The sequence below is a fragment of the Sphaerodactylus townsendi genome, linkage group LG11, assembly GCF_021028975.2.
Source record: "Sphaerodactylus townsendi isolate TG3544 linkage group LG11, MPM_Stown_v2.3, whole genome shotgun sequence".
NCBI classification, from domain to species: Eukaryota; Metazoa; Chordata; class Lepidosauria; order Squamata; family Sphaerodactylidae; genus Sphaerodactylus; species Sphaerodactylus townsendi.
The window spans coordinates 12,455,686-12,480,862 of record NC_059435.1 but is presented as its reverse complement, the minus strand read 5'-3'; the positions used below and the strand labels follow the sequence as shown (position 1 = coordinate 12,480,862).

The window sequence follows — 25,177 nt, the reverse complement described above, 5'->3', positions numbered from 1 at the left end:
GTACCTCACAAGGTACCTGCTGTGGGAAGAGGAAGAGAAGGAGTTTGCAAACTGCGTTGAGATTCCTTACAGTTGAGAAAAGGAGGGTATAAATCCGAACTCTTCTTCTTCTTCATCACTCGCTGAGTGTAAGAGAGTAGGAGAGTTGGGGTCCGGACGCCTCCCATAACAAAGGGTCTATATGGTTATGATGTTACTGCTGCTGTTTCAATAGGATTTTAACTTATATTTATAGTATGGTTGGATTTGTTGTTTATTATCCTTGTTACTGTTTTATTGTTCACCGCCCAAAGCCTTTTGGGGATTGGGCGGTATACCAAGCCCAATAAATCATCATCATCATCATCATCATCATCATCATCATCATCATCATCATCATCATCATCATCATCATCATCATCATCATCATCATCATCATCATCATCATCATCTGGACTGCCTCCTGCCAGCGATGAATGAGAGTGGAAGTTGGCCAACATTCTTTCTCTCCCACGTGTACTATCACTCTATGGTAGAACACATGCATGAGTTGCTGAAGGTCCCAAATTCAATCCCCGGCATCTCTTGCTGGAACCACCATGTAGTAGATAAAAGACCTCTACCCAAGACCCTGGAGAACAGATGCCAGTCTGAGTAATTAATTCTGACCTTGCTAGACCAAGGATCTGATTCAGTGGAAAGCAGCTTGAAATTTCTTTGCAAAAAAGGGAAAGTCTCCCGTAACCTCATAAGAACATAAGAACAAGTCTGCTGGATCAGACCGGAGTCCATCTAGTGCAGTACTCTGCTACTCGCAGTAGCCTACCAGGTGCCTTTGGGAGCTCACATGCAGGATGTGAAAGCAATGGCCTTCTGCTGCTGCTGCTCCTGAGCACCTGGTCTGCTAAGGCATTTGAAATCTCAGATCAAGGAGGGTCAAGATTGGTAGCCATAGATCGACTTCTCCATAAGTCTGTCCAAGCCCCTTTTAAAGCTATCCAGGTTATTGGCCATCACCACCTTCTGTGGCAGCATATTCCAAACACCTCATTCAGAAGGACACTTGAAAAATTCGCCCCATCTGAATTTTGTGCCACATTTGGGGGCTGCAAATTATCTGAACTCGTTCACAGCGTAACACCAATGATTTGGCAATCCATTATTTCCCTAGGTTTTTTCTTATGTACGTTATCCACCTTATGTCATGGACTGTACGGCTCGCCACGGTTGTCAGCTCAATCCCCCCCCCCGCCCCCTAATTCATATCTTGTTCTCCCATCCAGGTGACAGAATCAGACTAGGATTTATGTGTATTGTAACTGGCGTGGGGGAGATGAACGAACAGAAGGAACCGAGCTGTGACAAACTGTATCTGCACCAATTCCAGAATTAATTTTAGAAGTTCTCTGTGTTATATTAGAAAAAAGGTAGAACAGAACACAGGGCAGAGCAAACCCTCAGAACAATATTGGAACAGAACTGGGGATGGAAACTTGTTCCTATTTTATAGCTGCATGAAGGGAGGGGGAATGTGAGAAGAACAGTTTGTCCTGCAAAGGTATCAAAAAACGGCTGCCACTGGACAGGTAGGACAGTGGGGTATATGGGGTTATTGGAGTGCTGAACTAGGGTCTGAGAGACCCCAGTTTATCTCCTTCTGCCCTGGCAGCTCAGGGGCGAACGGTACAATACCTGCAGGGTACATTACAAATGTTGTATCGCACATAGATAGCCCAGCGTCTGGCTCTCAAGCATCAAAAATTGTCTTGTGGGACCCATTTGTGTGATCAACGTGTGATACAACATAAGAACATAAGAACGAGCTTGCTGGATCAGACCAGAGTCCATCCAGTCCAGCACTCTGCTACTCGCAGTGGCCCACCAGGTGCCTTTGGGAGCTCACGTGCAGGAGGTGAAAGCAATGGCCTTCTGCGGCTGCTGCTCCCGAGCACCTGGTCTGCTAAGGCATTTGCAATCTGAGATCAAGGAGGATCAAGATTGATAGCCATGGAATGGGAACGTTAGTAATTAAGTTCTTATGGGCCCTTAACATATTCTGATGATTTTGATATCTAATAAATATATGCTTCTATGTATTTTTATAATTAGTGAGCCTGTAAACCAGGGGTGTCCAACTCTGGCGCTTTAGATGTTCATGGGCTACAATTCCCACCAGCCCCTGCTGATGGAATGGAAGTCCATGAATATCTGAAGTGCCAGAGTTGGACACCCCTGCTGTAGACATTTTCTTGACTTTTGGGATATTACTTCTACGGTTATTGGTTTACATTTTGTTCCCCTTCTTTGTTTGAATGTTATCTGCAGCTCCGTAATAGCGCCGCTATTACGTAATATTAGCGCCGCTATTACGCAATATCGATATTAGCACCAATATTATGTAATAGCGCCCTCTGGAGCTGCTGCAGCTTGGGAAGACCTCCACATACAAAGAAAGCAAACCTCTAACTACCAGTTCTGGGAGGCAGCTTTGGGTAAGGCCTTGACCTCTGTGACCTGTTTGTTAGCCCTCCAGGGCAGCTGGTTGACCACTGTGTGAGACAGGATGCTGGACTAGATGAACCACTGGTCTGATCAAACAAGGTTTAGAGGCAGAGGTGGGATCCAGCAGGCTCTCACCAGTTCCCGAGAGTGGGTTACTAATTATATTATTGTGTGCCGCCAGAGGGTTGCACTAATTCACAGCTTTTCAATACTTCGCCTCCCCGAGAGGCATCCTGCCTTTGAACATGAAGGTTCCGTGTAGCAATTGCGACTCATAATGTAACTCCCTGAACTGGGTTAATCCCTTTCAGGTACTGCAATTCATTGATTCTCAGCCTTTCGTACCTTTTATCTCACCAGTCTCTTTCAAAGAACCTGTGTGATTCACCATTGCTGTGTTCAGATTTGTGAGTTGGGGCATTTTCTATAATGTGATGATGATTTAGAAATGACCTGGTGCAAAAACAATTTTTGGGGTCGTGGTGGGGTGGCTGCCCATGGGGGGGGCATCCAACTCAGGCTTTGCCCAGGGCTCAGGTTTGCCTAGGTACGCCTCTGCCCCCTTTGCTGAGGGGGGGGGGGGCTGGCGAGGGAACCTGTTACTAAAATTTTTGGATCCCACCACTGGTTTAGAGGTTGTGATGAAGTAGTTAAAACAGAGTAGTCTGAAATTGAGCACATCTGGGAGATCTGGGTCAGAATGTTCAGCTACTCAACCTTGACAGAGTTTAGCTGATACTGGCTCCCTCCATCAGGAGAGTGGGGGTGACTTTGGAGGTCCATGTCACAAATACTGCCTTGACGGTGGTTTTTCATCTTTCTCAAGCCTGGCAGCTGACCCCTTACCTGTCCCATGCTAATCTAGCCACAGTTATCCATGGTCACCTCAAGACTGGACTTCTGTAACTCAGCCTATGTAGGGCTGTCCTTAAAGTTGCTCTAGAAACTGGTCCGGAAAGCAGTGGTACGGGTCCTTATGGAGAGAGCAAACGTATGACTAGTGCTCCACTAGTCGCCCTGGCTCCAGACTGTGTACTGGTTTTGCTACAAGGTTTTGCTACTGACCTTTGAAGCCCTAAACAGTCCGGGACCTTCACAGTTATGGGACCACCTCCCCTTACAGAGAGGGGAAAGAACTCTCTGGTGATCTCTGGCCCAGAATCATTTGGCTGTTCTCAACCAGGGCAACAACATTTTCAGGCCAGACTGGTGGAACTCTTTGTCTAGTGAGACCCGTGCCCTGTGGGGCTTAGTTCAGTTTCACAGGGCCTATAGTTGAGGACAGCGGTAGTATGACAGAGTAGTTGGCCTCCCTTTTGCTTACCTTTCCCCCCTCCTTTCCTTTTTCCTCTTTCCTGTCCCCAGATTGGAACAGGGCCAGAGGAGGTGCCAAAATCGTAAAAGATCTGGATTCCATGCCCTAAAAGGAGCAGCTACGGGAACTGTGTATGTTGAACCTGGAGAAGAGAAGGTTAGCATGACAGCCATGTTTAAGTATTTGAACGGATGTCATGATGAAGAAAGTGTAAGCTCATTTCCTGCTGCTCCAGAGACTATGACAAGGAGTAATAGATTAAAAGTGCAGGAAAAGAGATTCCACCTAGACCAGTGATGGCGAACCTTTTCGAGACCGAGTGCCCAAATTGCAACCCAAAACCCACTTATTTATTGCAAAGTGCCAACACGGCAATTTAACCTGAATACTGAGCTTTTAGTTTAGAAAAAACGGTTGGCTCCAAGGCACAAGTTACTCGGGAGTAAGCTTGGTGAAGCAACCGTGCAACGCTTCAAATGGGTGAATCACGACCCTAGGAGGGTTTACTCAGAAGCAAGCCCCATTGCCAGCAACCGAGCTTACTCCCAGGTAAAGGATCGTGCCCAGGTTAGCCTAGATGTGTGTGTGTGGGGGGGGTGATTCCCCCCCACATGATGAACTCTGTGAACGTGTGCCCACAGAAAGGGCTCTGAGTGCCACCTCTGGCACCCATGCCATAGGTTCGCCACCGCTGACCTAGACATTAGGAAGAACTTTGACACAGGAATACCTCAGACGGTGGTGGAGTTTTTTTAAACAGAGTCTGGATGGCATTCTGTCAGGAGTGCTTTGATTGTGTGATCCTGCATGGCAGGGGGTTGGACTGGATGGCCCTTGGGGTCTCTTCCAACTCCATGATTTTCTGATTCTACAATCCACCCCGCTTGGTTCTCTTTCTCCTTTTTGAGGGTACTCATCTGCTGGTCTCCCCATATCATCACCCTCTTTCCACCACCACCACCATACTGGTGAAAACTCCTCCCTATATGAGGCAAGAGTAGGGTTGCTAAATTGGGAAACACCTGGAGATTTTGGTAGTGCAGCCTGAGGAGGGTGAGGTTTGAGGAAAGGGAGGGACATCAGTGGGATATAAAGCCATAGAGTCCATCTTCCAAAGCCATCTTGTAATCAGTGATTCCCAAAGTGGGCGCCACCGCCCCCTGGTGGGTGCTGCAGAGATCCAGGGGGACGGTGATGGCCACAGGTAGAAACATTAATACATATATCTTTCTGTTTAATTGCTATTAAAATTTAAAAAAATAATTTCCAGGGGGCGCTAAGTAATATTTTTTTCTGGAAAGGGGGCGGTAGGCCAAATAAGTTTGGGAACCACTGCTTTAGATCATAGGTGACGAACTTGTGCCCCTGCAGATGTTATGGACTACAGTTCCCATCATTCCCTGCCCGCATGATGCTGGCAGGGGATGAAGCGAAATGTAGTCCATAACATCTGGAAGGCTGTGAGTTTGACACCTATGCATTAGATTTAGGATTTATTGTTTGAATTATATGCTTAAATCTTGTTTTATAAAACTATTTATTGATTGCGTTATATTGTAAGCCACCCTGAGCCCGGCCTGTTGGAAAAGGTAGGGTCTAAATTGAATACAATGGATAACAATCTCCCTTTTGGGTAACTATGACGATGTCTAAAGCAAAGCGTATACCCTGCATGATTTTACTGCACTGCCGCCATGTTCACTAACAGGGGTGCAAACTAATTGTCAAGAACAGCAAAATTACAAGCAGGATTTACCTTTTGGAATGAAATAAGACTCTGGAAATGGGACACAAATGGTTGTTGGAAACTGAAAACAGTTTGTACTGAACTCTATTTTTAAAGCTTGCTAGCAGTCAACCAGAAATGCCGCTTAGTCGTTTTGTTCTCTCATTCATGAAACGGTAAGCACAGAACTGGTAAATTTCTCCACAGGAGATCTCTAGCCCAGATTCCTGCTTTACTTATCTTGTGCCCCACCAAACCGAACACAGCCCGCAGCCACGTACTGCTTCTGCACACACACATCCACAAACAACACAACGGTTCAGCTGGATCCTTCAGTAGCCTTTGATATTATTGACCTCAGTGTTTTACTGAGCTGCCCTTTGGCACTGGGGGTGGGGGGCGCTGTATTACTGTGGGTCAAGTACTTTCGGCAGGGAGGAACAATTTCAGAAGGCAGTCCTGCTCTACCCAATGGCCATGGACCTGTCGGGGGGAGCAGATTTCCAACTCCCCCCCGCCCCCGCCCATGTTATTTAATATCTACATGAAGTCACTGGGGCAGATCATCAAGAGGTCTGGACTGTGGAGTCACCAGCACACAGATGGTACCCAGCTCTACCTTTCTTTTCCACCTAATTCCAAGGATGGTGTCGATGTTCTGAAATGGTGTTTGGGAATCAGGAATGGACTGGGGGAGGGTGAGCAAGCTGAAACTTAATCCTGACAAGACAAAGGTTCCCTGGGTTAGTAGAAAAACAGACCAGGGACTTGAGATCTCCGCTGTCTTAGATGGGGCTATAATCCCATTGAAAGGCTAAGTTCGCACTTTGGGGCCTTGGGACCTCAGGCGGCTATTGCGGTCCAGAGTGCTGATGCTTCTTTTCGGCTGCTGCATCAGCTGCACCCGTTCCTGGGTCAGTCTGATCTAGCTATACTGATCCATGGCTTAATTACATCTAGGCTGGACTACTGCAATGTGCTCTATTTGGGGCTACCCTTGAAGAGTGTGGAATGTTTGGAAGTGGCAGATCATACACAACACTGCGGCTAGATTGGTGGTTGAGGTTGGCTATTTGTAGGATGTAACCCCAACATTACCCAAATTACATTGATGGATCTTCTCCAGGGCCCAATGGAAGGTGTTGGTGTTGACCTTTAAAGCCTTACTTGACTTGGGTTCAGGGTATCTGAAGGACTATCATCTCCCATATGTTCCTGCTTAGGAATTAAGATTACAGGCAGAGATCCTCCTGACTGTCCCATCGATCAAATTATTTTGGTTGGTGGGTACAAGAGACAGGGCCTCTTCAGTGGCAACCCCACAATTATGGACAAATCTCCCCAGGGCTTCTGCACTTTTGAGGCGAAGACTGTTTTATTTAGGCCTGCATTTTATTAAAGCAGTTTAAGTTGTGATTTTAAATTTTGGCTTAATTTTTTTAAAAAATATTGTAAGCAGATCTGTAGGAGGAAAGGGGACTAATAAACATTTTAAATGACAATGACGATAATAACAATAGCAACAGCCACCCCTGTACAAAAGCCCTGAATGTGATCAACCAAGCATGAGAAAGAAGTGACATTCAGTCAAAAGATATAAACAGTAAATGATTTCAGAGGAAATGAAAAAGTTGCCAACAGTCGGCATTGCAGAAGCATTCCAAAAAGCCCAGCAATTTAAAAACTGCAATGAATTCCCCAGTTCCCAAATCGAGTGTGACCACTTCTATCTACACTGACAAGTTATCCACAAGCATTAAAGATTTACCTTTTGACACATTTCAGAAAACTGGGAAAGACTTTACAATGTATTTGGGAAACAACAATAACGAACAACTGATGATGACAATGTTGCAAGAATAACATATGAGAAAAGCTATGGAATAATAGCGGAATCGGAGGAATAATCATTTCAAAATTTAAGTTTAACCTCAGTAATTTGGAAACGTCATTGGAGATTCTTTTGTTAAGTTGGGGAAGTCACCCTTAAATTATGTTAAAAAGTTTCTTCTCTTCTCATTTCTCTTCTCACTTTCCTTTCTTTCTTCTTACCTTTACTTTCTCATTTTCTATTCTCTAACCACTGTTTCTCACCTTTTTTCTTCTCTTTTTTAATCTTATATCTCTTACTAGTTGTATGTCAGCCATGAATTGTTTGAATGTCGTCTCTATGTCATTTATGTCACAATATTATACATTGTATTATCGTAACTAATATATTGTAATTATTGAAACTAATATTGTAAATATTGTAACGAATATATTAAAATTATTGTAACTATTGTTACAATAATTGTATTATTGTAATTTTGTAACTGAATTGTAATTACAATTGTAATATATTGCAATTATTATAACTAATAAAAATATTTTCTTAAGATAAGTGGAGGAAAGAGAGAATCTGAGCCAAAGCCTTACAAGATATCTGTGTGGAATTACATGGTACATTCAGAACACAAGGAAATTATTTCACATGGAGGTGGAAGGAAGGAAGCATCATTCTGAATGAACGTTGCTTCTGAGCTCAGCTAGGCTATGCCGTACACATGGTGCCTGCAAATACACCCAGTTAATTATTCTTTCCATTTTGTTCTCACTCTTCCTGACTTCTGAGTTGCACGTGCCTCATTTACCCCACACAGCCCATGTTCTGGGCTAATAAAATATATCCCAAGTAGCTGTTCCAATCAGCAAATTAGACACCTTGTGAAGAAGCTCTGCATTTTTCATCGATGCCCAAGAGACTTGATTGCACCATTGTCTTTTTCGCAGCAATAGACAAGAAGGGACACAAAGACGGTGACCCTCTTCTATTTCTGCTACACAGAGGCAGTTGCCACCACATGCTAAAAGTGATTTCTGCATTATAGAAAAGGACCAGAGGTCCTGTTTTATACTCTGAAGCTGTTTCTGCACAAGTTTCATTTTGAAACCCTAATTTGGAGGCAGAAGCAGAACACTGGCCACCCAGCTGAGCTAAGCTGCAGATGCTGCGGACAAGCGGATAACTCACCTCAAAACAAAAGCCCAAAAGAATGCCAGGGAAGGGGAGGGAGGGAGGGCATGCAATGGAAGGGGAGAGAGGGAGGAGTGGTATGCAAGGGAGTGGGAGGGGCCTGGCATCTGGACATGGCCCACCCACCCCCACCCTAGTGGAGGGAGAGGGAGGGGAAGGAGGAGTGGCATGCAAGGGGAGGGCAGAGAGGGATTAAGGGGTGGCAAGGAAGAGAGGGGGAGGGGCCCCGGCATCTGGACATGGCCCAGCCACCCTGGCAGAGGGAGGGGGAAGGGAGGGAGTGGTGGCATGCAAGGGAAGGGGGAGGGAGGGTCCTGGATATGGTTGCCAATTTCCAGGTGGTGCCTGGAGATCTCCCATTACTACAACTGATCCCCAGGCAATTAAGATTACCTCATCTGAAGAAAATGGCTGCTTTGGAATGTGAACTCCATGGCAATATGAGGTCCCTCCACGAACCTGCCCTCCTCAGATTCCACCCCCAAAATCTGCAGGTATTTCCCACCCAAGAGCTAGCGACTCTAGTCCTGGATGTCTTTCATAGATTGCAAGTTTTCTGGGAAGAACAGTGTTTTGTATTTATTAATGTGCCCCATGCTCACATTTCTCTACGGGCCATTTTTTAAAAAAGTTAGAATAGTTGTTCCATTAGGTCCAAAAAATTGTTCAACTGAGACAACTGATGATGGATTATTTCTGAAATGCCAATCTTGTCTTTCCACTTGTACCTCGCCATTCCGATGGATTGCTTAACCCGAGGACGATAAATCATTTAGCCGAAGCTTTAGAAATAGGCGATGATTTATGGACCTTCTTGTGGGAAAAGGATTAGCAATCAAGGTAGTTCATGTCTCAAGCTACGCGCCGTTCCGCCCCCGCCCAAGACATTATCATTCAGAGACCAATTCAAATTACATTTAAAAATGGGAAAGCAACGCGATGCTTACTGTAGCCAATTCATCAAACTTCCCGAAGAGTTCATTCAGAAGCTTCACCAGTTCTTGAGCAGTACACTGCGATGCCAAGCTGGTAAACCCGACAATGTCCGCAAACAATATGCTGCAAAGAGAAGGAAGAAGCATTAAATGGCTGTTCTTAAAGTTCTTGCTATTCTAACAGATTCCTAAAGGGAACATCTGAGTGCAAGTTAGGGGTGAAAACCAACTCATTAGATCCAACTTTCCAGGAAAGGAAAGAAATCAAACCAAATCAAAATAAACTTGAAACCACCACCTATTTACACAAAAAAAAAACAAGTAATGAATAGATAGGAATCCCCTCCTGTTTCAGTAGGAAAACCAAGTTTCAATAGCTACATTCAGAAACACAGGTATATAGTTAATCCGCAATAAGGAAAAGATTCAGATCATATCCCTGAAAAACTAGAATTTGAAGCGGAACACAAGCGTATCTATGCATTTTTTGAGAAGGACCGTACTACCAGGAATCCCACATAGGCCATTACGCTCAGCGGTGGCAGAACTGCTGGTGACCCCTAGCCCCGCGACGATGCGGCTGGCCTCGACCTGGGCCAGGGCCTTTACGGCTCTGGCCCCTGCCTGGTGGAATGCTCTACCTCCATCAGTTCGGGCTCTGCGGGACCTTGGGGAGTTCCGCAGGGCCTGCAAAACAGAGCTATTCCACCGGGCCTTTGGAGAGGCTGGCCGCGGTTTTACTGCCCCCCACTGACCGAGGCTGCCGGATTTAAACTGAGGTCCGCCAATTTTTTCATCTTCGTTGCCAACCAGTGGTCGGGCCCATTGTCGATTCCATCTGGGCCCGTCTGTTCCTCCCTTTCTTCCTGTCTCGCTTTCTTTACTGGTTATCTTTTCCCTTTCCTTTAGCCTTGGATTGGGCTTGTTTTTGAAGCCTGTTTTTAAACTGTTTTTAAACTGTTTTGAACTGTTTTAAACTTCTGTTAGATCTATGCTAGTTTAGAACCGCTTTTGAAGTGTTTGAACAGTTATATTGTTGAGCTGTTTTAAATTATGTCTGATTGCTGCTGGAATTTTAAATTTGTTAAGTTATATTGTTTTTGAGTTGCTGTTGGAAACAGCCATGTTGGGAGCCGCCTCGAGCCCTTCGGGGAAGAGGCGGCCTACAAGTCTAAAATATAAATAAATAAATAAATAAATAAATTTGAGAAGTGCAATATGAAAGTATGGAATATCTATATTTCTCAGAATGTGAACTAATCTTCCATATCTTATGATGGCAATGCAAGTAAATGTTTTGCTGCCCCTTGATTTTAATGGTTGAATCACCAGGGGGTGGGCAAAGTTGGTTTGGTGGATCAAGGGCAGGGGTGTCCAACTCTGGCACTTCAGATGTTCATGGACTACAATTCCCATCAGCCCCCACTGGCATGGCCAATTGGCTGATGGGATTTGTAGTCCATGAACATCTGAAGCGCTAGAGTCGGACACCTCTGAGCTAGGGCAAAGGAGCCCCGTCCCGAAATAGGGAAATCAGTAGTTACACACAGCACTTTGTACAGACCAATCCTAGTTGTGTTTACTCAGAAACAAGTTCCACTGAGGACGATTTCGCACTTGAGAATTGACATAGGGTCGACTCATCAGGCTGAAAGAGTCGACCTACGTCAATCCCCTCGTAACTTCCCACAGCAGCCGAGGTTGTCCTGCCGGAGCCGAGTTCAGAGGGCGGGATCACCTCGGCACGTCATTCACTCGTCGTGCCTGACTGGCTGCTGCGTTTGGGCGGGAATGTGAACGTGCATCCCCTTTTTCCCCAATATTTTTTACTTTACAGCTACATAGCGTTGACGTCGCAACGCGATGTGCGTAAGAAGGCGCAATTTGCGTAGATTCTTATGCTTGTAGCTTTCATTTCCATTTCGCGCGGGAAACGCATCTTTTGAGCCTCTTGTCAGAACTGTCTGTTATGGATCCTGAGGTGGAGCAACCGCCAGCCATGACTCAACTGTACTCAGCTGTCAGCAGTCAGATCAAAATGGCAACTTCCCCTCCAAAATGACAAACGTTTATAACACGCCACCCAAAATGAGGGAGGGATGGGGTGCGATTGATTGGGCCAAACGGTGCTGTGAAGGAAAAATTTTGCCGTTTCGTTGCTATGAGCGGCATCCAATTTGCCCTTCGTTACTGCGCATGGTCGTCAGTGTTATACGGAAGCGGGGGGGAAAGGCGCGCTTTTTGCCGGCGCGAGTCTTCCATTCTGCGCATGCCCAAAACATTAGTCTGTGATTGGCTGAACGGGCGAATCGACCTGATGAAGATTCCCCACTCCCATCAGCTTCACTTGAGTTCAACCTAGCTTCGCCAGTTTACCCCACCACGGAGGTGGAGTCGAAAATTTAATGGCAGAACGGAGCAGAGCAGGACGAACCCACGTCGGATTCACCGGGTGTGGGGCGCACTTGGGTTGAACTTAGGTCGAACTTGAGCTCACACGGTGAGTGGGAAATCACCCTGAGTTCAATGAGACTACTTCTCTAGTACACTCATACAGTCTTGTAGACAAGATCACAAATAGTATGTTATCACTGCTCTCTTTAACATTTCATTCTCTGAGGCCGTGGTGGCGAACCTTTGGCACTCCAGATGTTATGGACTACAATTACCATCAGCCAATTGGCCATGCTGGCAGGGGCTGATGGGAATTGTAGTTCATAACATCTGGAGTGCCAAAGGTTCGCCACCACTGCTGTAAGGCTTGATGGGTTTGCATGACCTGGAGTTTACAAATGCCAAAGCGGCCAAACTGACACAGCAACTGGCTGTTGTGGGTTTCCTCAGCTTTTTGACCATGGTCTGGTAGTTTTTGTTCCTAACATTTTTCCCCGCATCTATGGCTGGCATCTTCAGAGGCATGTCAGGTGCAATGTGTTTCTCTCTGTGGCACAGTTTTGGAGTGAAACACATCTCACCGTGACATGCCTCTGAAGATGCCAGTCATAGGCAGGCAAAATTAGGAGCAAAAACTACCAGACCACTCCCACGCAGCCCAGAAACCCCACATCAGCCAGTTAATTCCAGCTGTGAAAAACTTCGACCCTACATTGACACAGAAACATTGGGTCTCAAGCATCTGTGGAGGTCCATTAGCCCAGTAAACAAATCTCAGTCTCCACAATCTCCTTCAGCATATGCCTCTCTTATGCTGTCCTCTTTCCGAGTCCCAGCCTGTTCCAAGTCCTTCCTCTCTGGAGGCCTGCTCCCACTTCATGTCCTCAGGGGACCCAAGTGAGCCACAGCTGCCCCAATTAATCAGCAAACACTCAACAGTTCTGCACAGGGCCCGAACACCTGAGAACAGAATACCTAGGCAGGAGGGCTTGCCAGTAATGCTGAGTGTTTCAGATCCTTGGTGAAGAAAGGACTGGAATACCTCATCACGGACAGGATGAAAAAGTACAACTGAGATTGCTGACTGTGGACTGGAATCACGCCACTTTTTCATTCAACCTTATGCAGTTCTCCTTCACGGGGTCCCATGTGGCTTCTGGGACCCCGTGATGATGATGATGATGATGATGATGATGATGATGATGATGATGAAGAAGAAGAAGAAGAAGAAGAAGAAGAAGAAGAAGAGGAGGAGGAGGAGGAGGAGGAGGAGTAGTTTGGATTTATATTCCCCCTTTCTCTCCTGCAGGAGACTCAAAGGGGCTGACAATCTCCTTGCCCTTCCTCCCTCACAACAAACACCCTGTGAGGTGGGTGGGGCTGAGAGAGCTCCGAAAACCTTTGACTAGCCCAAGGTCACCCAGCTGGCGTGTGTGGGAGTGCACAGGCTAACCTGAATTCCCCAGATAAGCCTCCACAGCTCAGGCGGCAGAGCTGGGAATCAAACCCGGTTCCTCCAGATTAGATACACAAGCTCTTAACCTCCTACGCCACTGCTGATCCTAAACATAACCTCTTTTTTTAATGATCAAAGATGACTTCCTCCTTTTTTCGCCAGCTGAAAAGTGCAGCTTGCCAGTCATGTTAGCTGAACTGTTGCTGCTCAATCTTCAGAGGACGAAATGTGCAGCGATTCCCATTTTCCCATTCCCACAATTCCATTTTCCTGAACTCCTCTATCTACCACTACGAATCCAAAGGGAGTTCTAGACCGATCTACCTTGCAAGCAAGCATCTGGAAAATACTGCTCGGGGAGTACATTTTGGGGCACAACGGGCTAGTGAGAGGGTTGGCTGCCCCCCCCCCCAAACCCTTGTCCGCTGCTCACTGCCTCCAAATAGCTACCGTCTTGTAATACATGGTCTAGCCATCTCTTTGCTGTTTAGCATAAGTCCCCTGATAGGGAGCAAAGCAGAGATGAAACACATTTTAAAATCCCCACAATAAACTCAGTGCCTTACAAGCCATGAACAGCACAAACAAAGAAACCCTGTGGAGAAGTTAATAAAGTTCACATTGCATGCCTTCTGAAACTGATCACATCTTTCTAGTCTAATCCTGTCACCTATTGAGATTCCATTTTGCATAATCTATTATTTATACTTTGTTGCAGACCCGACTTAAATCTCTGCCACATCCAACCATGGGTCAGTGCTGAAGAGTGCCCTGGAGTGATGTGAAAATTTAAGGAAAACTATCACATTTTGTTCAATTACATACATACATACATACATACATACATACATACATACATACATACATACATACATACATACATACATGCTACTAACCTGGATAGCTTTAGCCACTAACCTGGATAGCTTTAAAAAGGGCTTGGACAGATTTAAGAACATAAGAACATAAGAACTAGCCTGCTGGATCAGACCAGAGTCCATCTAGTCCAGCATTCTGCTACTCGCAGTGGCCCACCAGGTGCCTTTGGGAGCTCACATGCAGGATGTGAAAGCAATGGCCTTCTGCTGCTGCTGCTCCTGAGAGCACCTGGTCTGCTAAGGCATTAGCAATCTGAGATCAAGGAGGATCAAGATTGGTAGCCATAGATTGACTTCTCCTCCATAAATCTGTCCAAGCCCTTTTTAAAGCTATCCACGTTAGTGGCCATCACCACCTCCTGTGGCAGCATATTCCAAACACCAATCACACGTTGCGTGAAGGAAGTGTTTCCTTTTTATTAGTCCTAATTCTTCCCCCCAGCATTTTCAATGAATGCCCCCTGGTTCTAGTGTATTGTGAGAAAGAGAGAAAAATTTCTCTTTGTCAACATTTTCTACCCCATGCATAATTTTATAGACTTCAATCATATCCCCCCTCAGACGTCTCCTCTCCAAACTAAAGAGTCCCAAACGCTGCAGCCTCTCCTCATAAGGAAGGTGCTCCAATCCCTCAATCATCCCTCAAGTGCCCTTCTCTGCACTTTTTTTCTATCTCTCTTCGATATCCTTTTTTTGAGATGTATGCGACTAGAACTGAACACAGTACTCCAAGTATGCGGTCAGACCACTGCTTTATATAAGGGCATGACAATCTTTGCAGTTTTATTCTCAATTCCTTTCCCAATTATCCCCAGCATAGAGTTTGCCTTTTTCACAGCTGCCATTGATTGAGTTGACATTCCCATGGAACTATCAACTAAGACGCTTGGAATCCCTTTCCTGGTTCAGTGACTGATAGTGACTAATCTCTGTAGCGTGTATGTGAAGTTTGGATTTTTTGCCCTCTACGCAGGCATCACTCTTTACATTTCGCTACATTGAACTGCATTTGCCATTTCTTAGCCCACCTCACCTAATTTATCGCTGGGTCCTGTTTGGAGCTCTTCGCAATCCTTTGTGGTTCTTACCACCCTACATAATTTGGTATCATCTGCAAACTTCTACACCAGCACTACCCTAAGCACCCCTACTTCCAGGTCATTTATGAATAAGTTAAAGAGCACTGGTCCCTAAACGGATCCTTGGGGGACACCACTCCCTACATCTCTCCATTGTGAGAACTTCCCATTTATACTCCACCCTTTGTTTCCTGTTCTTGCAACTAGTTTTTAATCTGTAGGAGGACTTCCCCTCTTATTCCTTCATTGCTGAGTTTTCTCAACAGTCTCTTGGTGAGGAACTTTGTTAAAAGCCTTTTGGAAATCCAAGTAGACACAGTCCACTGGTTCCCCCTTATCCACATGTCTGTTTACACCCTGTGAACTTCTAGTAAGTTTGCAAGACAGGATCTCTGTTCTACACAAGCCCTGCTGACTCTTCCTCCGCAGCTCTTGCTTTTCTAAGCATGTTTAATAATTTTTATTCTTTAATGATAGATTCTACTAATTTTACCAGGAACAGATGTCAAACTGACTGGCCTTGTAATTTCCCGGGTCCCCCCTAGACCCTTTCTTTTAAAGACAGGTGTGACATTGGCCATCTCTCCAAGTGCACTCAGGGGATGGGAGCCTGGATTTCAGGGATAAGTTGCATATTAATGTGAGAACATCAGCAATTTCATGCTTGAGCTCTTTAAGAACTCTTGGATGAATGCAATCTTAAAATAGGGATTTGGTAGCATTTAGTTTATCAATGGCTGCCAGAACTTCTTCCTTGTTCAACACTAACTTCGCTTAGTTCCTCGGATTCACCTCCTAAGAAGTTTGGTTCCAGGTGCAGGAATTTTCCTCACATCTTCCTCTTGTGGTGAAGACAGATGCAAAGCACTCATTCAGCTTCTCTCTAGTAACTCTGTCACCTTTTAGCACACCTTTTGTTCCTTCATCGCCTAACTGGATCTACCGCTTCTCTAGCTGGCTTTCCTCTGCTTTTGATGTACTTGAAGAACTGTTTGTTGCTAGTCTTGATGTTCTGAGCCATGCGTTCCTCATAATCCTTTTTTGTCTCCTCATATTAACTAACTTGCTTCTCTTTTGCCACCATTTGTGTTCTCTCTGGTATTCTTCTATCAGTTAAGTTGGACTTCCATTTGCTAAAAGACATCTTTTTTTTCCTACACCACTTCAACCTCCCTTTTGTTAACCATGGTGGCTTTCTTTTGGACTGGGCGCTGCCTTTCCTAACCTATGGTTACATTCCAGCTGGGAGCTTTTAAGACTGTGTTTTTAAATAACCTCCAAGCACCTTGGACATTTTTTATGGACTCTCTTGATTTTCCCTTTCAGCTCTCATGACACTATCCCTCTCATTCTATGAGAAATTTCCCTTTGGAAGGCAAATGTAACTACATTAGTAGTTGTCACTTGTTCTGCATGCAGAGATACTGAATCTGACAGCATTGTATTCTTGTTCCCTGTCACTCAACAACACTGGACTTCCCGCATTCAGGTCCCTGGGTCCCACATAGAATTAGATCTTAGATCACATCTCCCCTGGTTGGTCTCTACAACCATCTGCTCTAAGCCACAGTCATTTAGAAGCATATCCAGGAATGTTCTCTCTCCTCCTTACTATGACCCGCTGAACATGCATTTTTCCAGTTTATGTGGGGATAGTTAAAATCACTTCATTACCACTTGTACATTTTTGTTTCTTTTTGTTGGCCTCTCTCTAGTTTTTTTTTTCCATCTCAGAATCCTCTTGTGTACTTTGGGTCAGGGGGGACCTATAATATATTCCCAATGTTAAACTTTGCTTCACCCCTGGTATTGATATCCACAGTGCTTCCTGTAGAGGAACTAGCTCCCCCTGCATTGTCTATTTTATGTGTACACTCATGCTCTCTTTGATGTAGAGGGCTTCACCCCACCCCCCCCACACGCCCTGTCCTATCCTTCCTTGTAGAGCTCTGTAACCTGGGATAACAGCATCCCACTGGTTCTCCCTCATTCCCACCATGTTCCTGTGATGCCCACTATATCAATGCCTCCTTCAAAACTCTGTACCCAGCTCCCCCCATTTTAGGTCGAATGCTTCTACTATTAGCATAGAGACACTTGTATACTCTGTCTCTGTCCTTAACCTTGGGATTTTATGTGTTTTGCCCTCTCTAGCCTTTTTTTGTAGACACTATCACTTTATCACATTGCTATGCTCCTCGCCAGGCGTGGGTTGATTTAGAAAAAAACCTCTCTCTGTGTCTGCATCCCCATGGACTCTTGTATTCCGGAACCGAAGTCACCTCAGCTCCTGTCGGCTTTCCCCAAAGGGATCAGTTTAAAAGCTGTTCTGCCACCTTTTTTAACGTTGAGCTGCCAGCAGCTCTGGTTCCTCTTTGGTTAAGATGAAGCCCGTCCCTTTGTGTATAGTGGGCCTGCCTTTTATCCCAAAAGGTTCCCCAGTTCCTGACAAAGCTGAAACCCTCTCTGCCTTACACCACCTTCTCTCTCATCCACGATTGAGACCCTGTATCTCGGGCTGCCTAGCTCTCCCTCATGCTGCGTGAACAACAGGTAGCATTTCCTCGGAGAATGCCACCTTGGGGGTCCTGGATTTTAACCTTTTCTCCTAGCAGCCTAAATTTTCAGCTTCCAGAACCTCCCTGCTACATTTCTAACAATGTCATTGGTACCAATGTGTGGGACCACAACTGCTGACTCCACCCCCAGCACTGCTCTAACAGCCTATCTAGATCGAAGCGTGACATCCTAAGTGAACCTTCGTGACCAGGCAGGCAAGTGCCACCATGCTGTCATCACGCTCTGTCACAAACCCAACTCTCTATATTCCTAATGATCGAATCACCCACTACAAGGAGCCCCCCACCTCCCCGAGGGGTATCCTCAGTGCGAGAGGATTTATGGAGGAGAAGTCGATCTATGGCTACCAATCTTGATCCTCCTTGATCCGAGATTGCAAATGCCTTAGGAGACCAGGTGCTCGGGAGCAGCAGCCGAGAGAAGGCCATTGCTTTCACATTCCCATGCAGTGAGCTCCCAAAGGCAATCCTTGGTGGGCCACTGTGAGTAGCAGAGAGCTGGACTAGATGGACTCTGGTCTGATCCAGCAGGCTAGTTCTTATGTTCTTATGTTCTCATTCATACACACACACACACACACACACACACACACACACACACACACACACACACACACACACACAGAAGTGGGATCCAGCAGGTTCTCACAGGTTCCCGAGAGTAGCTTACTAATTATTTGTGTGTGTGCCTAGAGGGGGTTACTAGTTGGTGATTTTGCCACATGATTTTTGCCTCCTAGTTACGCCCCTCCTCCTCAGCAGTAGCACGCAGAGACTTGAAGCAGTTCTAGCAGGAGGGTGCACCGGCGTGCGTAAGGCAGAAGTCTCAAGGCCTGCGTGCATTCTTTTCCTGCCCAAAGACCGGGCGCAGTGGCTGCTGCCCTTGCCACAGTGCCTCCTGCTCCAGGAATGCCCTCATTTGGAATGCCCGCCATGCCTCTGGAGTCGTGTCTCCGCTCCAGTCCCATTGGCTTACTCCACACAGTTTGGAATCCCACCACCATGGGAACCTGTTACTAAAAAATTTTGATCCTCTGCACTGCATACATACACATACATACATACACATACATACATACATACATACATACATACATACATACATACATACACACACATACATACATACACATATATACATACATACATACATACATACATACACATACATACATACACAGAGCATCATATTTTCCCCTACCATTTACTAACATTCCACTTTACATCCTCCAGAGGAAACTATTAGCTGGGTATGATTTTGACTTTATGATTGTCTTTGTTGTTAAGAGATGAATTGACTTCTCTTACCATTTGGATACCTAGGAAAATCCAAGAGTCATTTCTGGTAGTGTGCTGCCAGACAGAACACTTCGCAAGAATTCCCAACAGCCTCATCCTAAATATGTAACTGAAGGGCCAGATATCAGGAAGACTAGCTTTTAGGATTCCACTAGCTTTTAGGATCCCCTCTCAAAAAAATTGGCCTTTCCCTGCATTTAACATACCCTGAAAAAAAAGAACTAAGCAGGAGAGGTTGACATATGAAGCTAACTAATACTGAGCCAGTGTGGTGTTGCAGTTAAAAGCAGGGGACTTTGAGAGATGCATTGCAAAGAATATGGTTTCAGTGCAGAACTAGGGTAAGTCCGAACCTCACCATTGACATCTTTAGTTGACGGTGACTGTGAGAATGGCACAAAGAAGAAAATTGATTATAGTACTTATGAAAATATGATGGAGAATCTAGGAAAAATAAAACCCTGGCAAATAGTCAAAGATGAAGGAAAACTATTCCGTGGTTATTATATCATCAAATGGAATCAAAACTGAGAAAACAAACAGCCCAAGAAAGCAGCCAACTCAGAAGGAAGACAACTTTTGAACAATTAATAACTGGAGACTCCAGACATTTATTAGGGCGAATTTATAAAATGTTATTGCAATATGATACTGAATCAGAACAAGTAAAATATTGCATGAAAAAATGGATGCAAAATTTTGGAGAAAACTTCGTATGCTTCAAACTCCTTTTAAAACACTTTTTAAATTGTTTTAACGATGTGCATTTGGGAGGAGGGTTGATTTTAATGGTTTTAAAATGTGCTAGTTTCATGTACAATAAGAACATAAGAACGTAAGAAAGAGCCTGCTGGATCAGACCAGAGTCCATGTAGTTCAGCACTCTGCTACTCGCAGTGGCCCACCAGGTCCCTTTGAGAGCTCACATGCAGGATGTGAAAGCAAGGGCCTTCTGCTGCTGCTGCTGCTTCCGAGCACCTGGTCTGCTAAGGCATTTGCAATCTCAGATCAAGAAGGATCAAAATTGGTAATGTTTTAAAATGTTAGCCACCTTCTAAAGGCAGAAAGGTGAGACAAAAATGTTGTAAATAAATAAAATTATTTTAACAGCATCTCTAGGCATATGCGGAGTGCCGCTCCTTCTCTCATGACTACTCTCAAATTTAAGATCCTAGAACAGGGTTTCTAAGCCAAGAGTTCTTGACTCTCAGAAACTAAGCAGGGTGGGCCCTGGTTAGTACTTGGATAGGAGACCACTAAGGAAGTCCAGAGTCACTAGACAGAGGCAAGTAGTGGCAAACCATCTCTGAATGTCTCTTGCATTGGAAACCCTCTGCAGTCACCATGGTTCGGCTGCGACGTGATGACACTTTGAACACACATGGATATTGTTACCTCCTGGGCTACATTAAGACATGCTGAAGTCCCAAACTATGTCAAGAGACCACAACATTATCCCACCCCCCATCCCCCAAAAACCCTGATCATTTTTTTTATTGAGAGGTCTTTTATAGTTTGAGGTCCTAAATTACAGCCCTGTTAGCTTGTGCATAAATCTGGTAACCTCTCTTTGCAAAGATGAAGTAACTCGTATGCTCTTTTCACATCCAAGCTTCCAAAGACTGATATTTTGAATCCTAATTTATTTTAATGCACATCACTGTATAGAAAACTGAATCAGTGCAAGATATTTACTCCTCCTCCCCCTCCCCCCCAATTCTGAGTTGCATTGAAATATAAAAAATGCTTCTGTCTAAGAAAACATAATTTCTTCTTGGGCAATTATCTTCCTTCCGAGCCTCATGTCAGCTTTGCTCTCCTTGATCTTTCCCTTTTGATATGGTGCTTAGAGGCTTTCATACGCCTCATGGCTTTACCCTCGGGAGTAGAGACGATTATAAGAGTTCTTTAGTCTGTGCCTTTAGTCTGTATTTGCAGAGGTGCCCTGCGCGCACACAGAAATCACAGCTCTGGGTTCAAAGATGTTAAGCTGCCGAGCCACCAGGGAGATCACAGCACGAGAAAGAAACAAATGCTGCAAATAACCTGGATCGGGAATCCCATTTATTCATAAAGTAAAGTTCAGATAAAATGACCTGTGACAGATTTTGGGGGAAAGAGCTTTAAAAAATAACAGAAGGGGGAAAAAAAAGCACAGATCCATGAGAAGCAAAGGATATTTAAAATCAGTTCAGAATGTGATTAAGTGCTGTATCAAGAGCAACACTAAATCCCCGAGTGAAGTTCATCATGACCAAGTCCTTGTGCTAATGGAATTAGAACAAGTGTCATTTCAGAAGGAATGTTTTTGCAGACACAGAAGTAATTTCCCTAAACAGCATTTATGAACTGTCAGCCCAGTTCTGGTTTCCCAAGTGACCAGGACACTGAAAACGATAAAACAGGCTATAAATTATATAGAGCTAATATTAGCAGTAATATTTGATCTTTTTTTAAAATTAACCCAGAAATTAAATTAACCCAGGTAGTGCACTTTCTAGATCAGGGTGTCAAACTCATTTGTTATGAGGGCCAGTATGACATAAATGTGAGGTGGTCAGGCCAGGTGTAAGTCCGAAGCCCCGGCTGCAGTGCTCCCAATGTGAAGCTAACTAACGTCAATTCTACTCCCAGGAACACCCCGCTCTATGTCTTCCCTGCCACTGGCCGGGGAGGGGGGGGGGGCATAAGTCAGGGTGTTCCTGGGGATGTAGCTAATGTTAGTTAGCTTCCACCTGTAAGCACAGGGTGGACTCTGAGTATTCCTTAAATTCCTATATAAATTGATTTCCTTTTAATTACATTGCCTTCATAATTTGTGCTTTAATCATAACCAATTAAATCGAATGTATGTAGGTCTTTTGCTCTTTGCCCCCTTTCTCTGTTACTAACCAGATCAGTAACAACTTTGATGAATACCCCTTGTTCTCACTTATACTTGGGAATTTAAAAGATTTCAAACTATGTTGTCTTTGAGGTCTTCTTGTCCCCACTGGCACCATAAGTCTGCCCTTTTTCTGATACAAACCAGAACATAGCCAAATGTTTAGGCTCTTTGTCTAGAAAAGTAGGGCCACTGAGAACAATACTGATTAGGTGAGGCTAGGCTAGGGTGACCGGCCGTCCCGATGCTGTGGACACTGCCACGCTTTTACGCCGATGTGTCCTGCGTCTCCGGGCCATGGGCTTCTTTTTAACATTGTCCCGGTTAGGGGAATGTGTTCCTGCGGGCTGCGCATCACGCGTCAAGCAGGAGCACACTGCTCTTATGCAAGGCCCCCTGTTTCTTGAATCCGGGAGCGCTTGTAGCTGCATGCGCGCCCCGCTTTTCCATTATAAACATCTGGTCACCTTAGGCTAGGCCTTAGTTCACAGGACGTCAAAAATGTGAAATACTGACATCTTCCAATGAGGGCACTAGCCTGTCTGAAATGTTTTGGGTAAGGGGATGATCTCCTTCTTCTTGAATGATTGATTAATGATGATTGTACTTTGGGGTGTATTCTTTCTAATGATACTATTCTGATGTAACCTAAAAAAATAAGAGACTGCAGCCATTTTGGTGTGGCTCCTCTGATGCTAACTTGCCCTTTGTTGGCCAGAATAAAAATTATTTCTTTAAATTTTATTCCTTGTCGGCTTGAGCTCTTTGGGCTTAAATTTCTTACTGAGTTACCCCGCGGTAACACACCCATTGGACGCCAGCATAGCTCCATGATGGCAACCATTTCTGGGTTATGGAGCTGAGAGGCACCCAGCCGCAGTGCTTTCGTCCTCTCCGACTCAGCCCTGTGCTGCTTCTACTGGCGCAATTGGCCAATAGGACTGCGCTGTTAAAAGGGGTTTTTCCCAGACTGAAACAGTTTTTTAAGGGTTTTGTTGTTGATGACGACAGAGGTCGCCATCTTCTTAAAATTCGGCCTCTACGTCACAACCCTGGATTTCCTTGGTGGTCTCCCATCCAGATTTTTTAAAATGAAAAATGTTCAAAGGATTTCGTTCTGAAATCTTTATCATTTTGGGCTCTTGGCTGAGAGAAAAGGGAAAAAATAATTTTCAACACATGAAGCGTACTGTTGCTATTTTGTTTATACATTTTAAGTAGGCATTTGCTTCACTTCTGTGAAAAGGCAACACACTAAAACAAAGTCCGTTTTTCTTTAGGGAAAGTCCGTAACGATTTTATATGAGTGCATTTTACATAAGAACATAAGAAGAACATAAGAACAAGCCAGCTGGATCAGACCAGAGTCCATCTAGTCCAGCTCTCTGCTACTCGCAGTGGTCCACCAGGTGCCTTTGGGAGCTCACATGCAGGAGGTGAAAGCAATGGCCTTCTGTGGCTGTTGCTCCTGGGCACCTGGACTGTTAAGGCATCTGCAATCTGAGATCAAGGAGGATCAAGATTGGTAGCCATAAATCGACTTCTCCTCCATAAATCTGTCCAAGCCCCTTTTAAGGCTATCCAGGTTAGTGGCCATCACCAAAATTCACCAAGGTTAGTGGCCATCACCAAAATTCACCAGGTTTTGTGGCCATCACCAAAATTCAGCAAAATTCTGAAACTCTACTTTTATGGCAGAAGTCAAATTAGACTAACCCTAACCCTAGACATTAGTTGAATCACAGAAATAATAATGGAGCAGAAATGAGGGAATTGCTTATCCTTACATGTTATGTTCCTGAGTTAACTCAAAAAGATCTTGAGCTGGACCCAAACTAAAATCTTTGAGTGGAGGTGCTGTGTGGTTTCTGGGCTGTATGGCCATGTTTTAGCAGCATTTTCTCCTGACGTTTTGCCTGCATCTGTGGCTGGCATCTTTAGAGGATCTGATGTTGGGAAAGCAAGTGGAGTATATATACCTGTTGGAGTGTCCAGGGTGGGGGAAAGAACCAGTGTCTGTTAACAAGTAAAGGGTAAAATTTAGTATAGCTTTCAGATTTTACATGTCTTGAGCGTGGATCCACTCCATATAGCATGTGAGTATCAGAATGAAGATGATAGCAAGTGTGAAGCCCCACCTATTGGACAGCACTTGCTATGCTTTCATTGTTACTCACAGGTATATATACTCCACTTGCTTTCCTACTATCAGATCCTCTGAAGATGCCAGAAACAGATGCAGGTGAAACGTCAGGAGAGAATGCTGCTAGAACACGGCCTGGAAACCACACAGCATCCCAATACATTCTCAAATTCTCTTCTTAGTACTGCTATCATGGTTGCTCCATCTGTGCACATGGGCTGGCATAATGTCATTTCCACTTATATGTGTGTGCTCATTCCTCATTTTACTATCTGCCGACTCCCCCCTCCCATGTAAATAAAAATACGCAGTCTTATGTTTAGAATCTGGCCAATATTCTATAGGGGCCACTATTTGGCTAATCATTATAAAATTCTGGTTAAATATTCACTACCGAGGCTCCAGAAACTCATTGACCCAACTTACCTTGAGTGAACTCCACCATTCAAAATGGTGCACAATAGTTAAAGCAAAGATCAGGGAACTGGGTTATGACAGTGACTCCTTCAATATGCTAACCTTCACTGAAACTTTTGCCCTCATTAAAGAGAGGCTGTTAGCAATGGACTATCAACAACTGCAGAGCTTGGCAAATAAATCTTGTTCACCAACAAATATGTCAATTCCTTTCACGCAGGGATACCCAGCCTATTATACTACAGTGCTCACAAATCCCATACACAGGAGAGCCTATATGCTGGCTAGATTTAACATCATGCCATCTCCACTACATAGAGGAAGACTTAAAGGTCTTCCAAGAGATAATGCCCAGTTCTGTACCTGTAGCATAGGACAGCTGGATTCCATCCCCACATTCTCCTGAACTGCTTATTATACCAAGAACTCAGATCCAGTCTGTTATCCCAAGCTATAGACTCTATGATTGATTATACTGAATCAGATAAAGTTGTTACGCTTTTAAATTGTCAGGATTTTCATTGTTGCCTTATAGTGGCAAAAGTTTTTGTCAGAAGTTTGTAAACTGAATGTAT

The 25,177-nt window shown here is 44.7% G+C and overlaps 1 protein-coding gene across 5 annotated transcripts in view; it reads right to left on the bottom strand.

Moving 5' to 3' along the window:
* The window catches only part of ADCY1 (adenylate cyclase 1), a 274,661-nt gene that overhangs the window by 94,108 nt on the left and 155,376 nt on the right, over positions 1-25,177 (bottom strand). For all 5 annotated transcript variants that reach the window (XR_007245741.1, XR_007245742.1, XR_007245743.1 and 2 more), the window contains exon 4: positions 9,486-9,597. Coding sequence is in view for 2 of the 5 variants with exons in the window: in XM_048510692.1 (XP_048366649.1) it covers positions 9,486-9,597 (112 nt within the window). In the remaining 3 variants the exon portion in view is untranslated. The remainder of the gene's footprint in view (positions 1-9,485; positions 9,598-25,177) is intronic.